Consider the following 2,406-nt stretch of genomic DNA (forward strand, 5'->3'; position numbering starts at 1 on the left):
GCGCAGCCGCCCCGCGGTTCGCGGCACGCACGCTGCGTCTGCTGAGCTGACGCCGAAAAAGCGCCCGGGGTTTCTGTAGTAACGCTGTCCCTATCTTCTCTTTCCTTCTGTTTTTCTCTCTTTCCCCTCTCTGCTCTCTTTTCTATCCCCCTTCGGTAAGAACACTTACCCTTTTCTATCAGTAAACGGTTCTCAGATATGATATTGCCGCGTTTGAGCTTTATTTTTGCCTGAGAAGTCTAGCAAAAAAAAAACCTACTCCCCTTTTTACAGTGGAACGGGACACATATATGGATCCATTTGAGAAACAAGATAGTGAATTTATCTTTGAAGACGCAAAACTGCTGTAGAGGAGAGGGAAACAGTTGGCAAGTCTCTGACCTTTGGGTGAGAATTGCGATAGTCAAATTTTCACAGGTAAAGAGTGGAGCCTGCTTTAGGCACGGGTGTAGGCAGAGAGCTCTGTAGAGTCTCTGCCAAACTCAGCTGCTCTGTGACTCTGTGAGAGAACTTCAGGATTTCATGTTATTTAATGAGTGTAAGCGATTGAGTATTACTAAGTCTGCTTATTTTTGTATTGGGTTTGTATTATAGAACTCAGTCTGGAGAAATGCCTGTGCCTTTCTTCTGGTCAAGCTGCTATTCATATTAATGATATGGATTGGTTCACAGATGAAACAAAAGTTCAAAATACTTAAAAATATATGTTAACTGAAAGATAAAACGCTTTTTCTTCTCTCTTCTTTTTTTGTCTTTTTTTTAGGAAAAGAAAGATACATGTCCTTTGCATCAATGGATTACAAAGGATTTTCAAAATATTGGGTTATCAGTTGGATGCTTTCTCCCAGGCATGTTCTTCCTTCTGTTGATCTAGTAATAAAAGAAACACTAGTATTTTGTAATCACTATTCTAATTCTGCAGTATGATAATAAATCATTTGAATATACTTCAAAGGTGCTGAGGAAGATCTCACATTAAGAACCTCATTATTTGGTCTATTATTCCACATCTGTGCTGATAAAGCTGACTGGGAGACAGCACTAAAACTCTTGGATGAAGCTATTCAAGTTTTGCCTCAGACAAGACACAAACTGTAAGTTGGTTGATTTATTTTTATTAAAATCAGCATTTTGGTTCTTGAGAAGTATAAAACTCATGAGTATTTTTTCATTTTTGCATTGGAAAGTATTATGATTACTTTTTAGCAGCCTGTCCTTACAACACAAAACACTGTTGTGTCTTTTCCATGAAAAAGACATACATAGGCAGTGTTTGCTATCATTAATCTGTTAATAATATTTGTAAATTTAATTTTTAAACAGCTTGAATACAAGTAGTATCTTACTTCCCAAGCAAATAGATGTATGAAATGTGGCTATATGGCAGAAACTTTAGTTTTCCAAACTGCAAACCCATTTTCATTAAATGGAAACTAAATTATCTAGGATATTGTTTACATAATCTTATCTGAGTTGAAGGTTTTATGCCCTTTTATGCCAGTTTATAAGCTTTGCATCTTTGTACTATACTGGTGCGAACTAGTATGTGTGTCTTATTCACAAAGTTATTTTACAGGTACAGATGCAGGTAATTTGTTTGATCTTTTTCTAGCCTGATTTTCAAACTTATGGCTACACTGAGGGCAGGATCGGGATGCAATTTTATGATGGCCATCCAGAAAATTAGTCATGAAAGTGAAGATTATTTGTCACATATGTGGCATCACTTGGTAACAGTCTCCAGAAGCATTGTTGGACAGTTAAGCTGTTTTCAAAATGCGATCATTGCTTTACAGGTTTGTCACTTCTTCCTGTTTGTTCCCATGCTGATAGAATCATGTTTCTCAAGTGACTCATAGGACTGCAAGTTCCTGAATGGGTAGGGAGGCCATATACTTGACCATTACTTTTTATAACTTTGAGATTCCTCTTCAGTAGGAAAACTGTATGGTTGAATCTTTATATCCAGTAAAATTTTAGTTGAATCCAGCCAAAGAAAAATGTCTAAGAGTAGCAAGCGGTTTTAATAAAATGAAGATTTAACTGGTGGTGGAGTTTTCTGTTACATTCTGTTTATCATAATTCTGATTATGTGATACCAATAAAACTGCTTGGTGTCAAATTATTTTTTGCTTCGGTTAAGATGACATGAAACTTTAGAATATAATTTTGATGGCTTACATAAACAAACACAGATTACCTCCTCCTTTATTACTTTTATAGAAACGAGAAGATGAATGGCAGAGAGTTGATTACCTGATGGAATTTGCTGAATGCTTATATTGTAATCAGTTTCCCCTCACTGATGCTATTAAACCTCTGGAGTGGGCAGTAGATCTCCTGCTATGTATGAAATTCCCTATGCAGTCCTCACAAGAGGAAGGTATGTAATATGAGTATCTCCTT

The 2,406-nt window shown here is 36.5% G+C and overlaps 1 protein-coding gene across 1 annotated transcript in view; it reads left to right on the plus strand.

Annotated features, from left to right (window-relative positions):
- The window catches only part of CFAP46 (cilia and flagella associated protein 46), a gene marked incomplete at its 5' end in the record, with an annotated part of 72,158 nt that overhangs the window by 34,966 nt on the left and 34,786 nt on the right, over positions 1 to 2,406 (plus strand). The window contains 4 exons of the mRNA XM_017733886.1: positions 764 to 848; positions 956 to 1,094; positions 1,613 to 1,796; positions 2,224 to 2,383. Of these exons, the coding sequence (XP_017589375.1) occupies positions 764 to 848; positions 956 to 1,094; positions 1,613 to 1,796; positions 2,224 to 2,383 (568 nt within the window). The remainder of the gene's footprint in view (positions 1 to 763; positions 849 to 955; positions 1,095 to 1,612; positions 1,797 to 2,223; positions 2,384 to 2,406) is intronic.

Source organism: Corvus brachyrhynchos, unplaced genomic scaffold, assembly GCF_000691975.1.
Source record: "Corvus brachyrhynchos isolate BGI_N302 unplaced genomic scaffold, ASM69197v1 scaffold514, whole genome shotgun sequence".
Taxonomy (NCBI): domain Eukaryota; kingdom Metazoa; phylum Chordata; class Aves; order Passeriformes; family Corvidae; genus Corvus; species Corvus brachyrhynchos.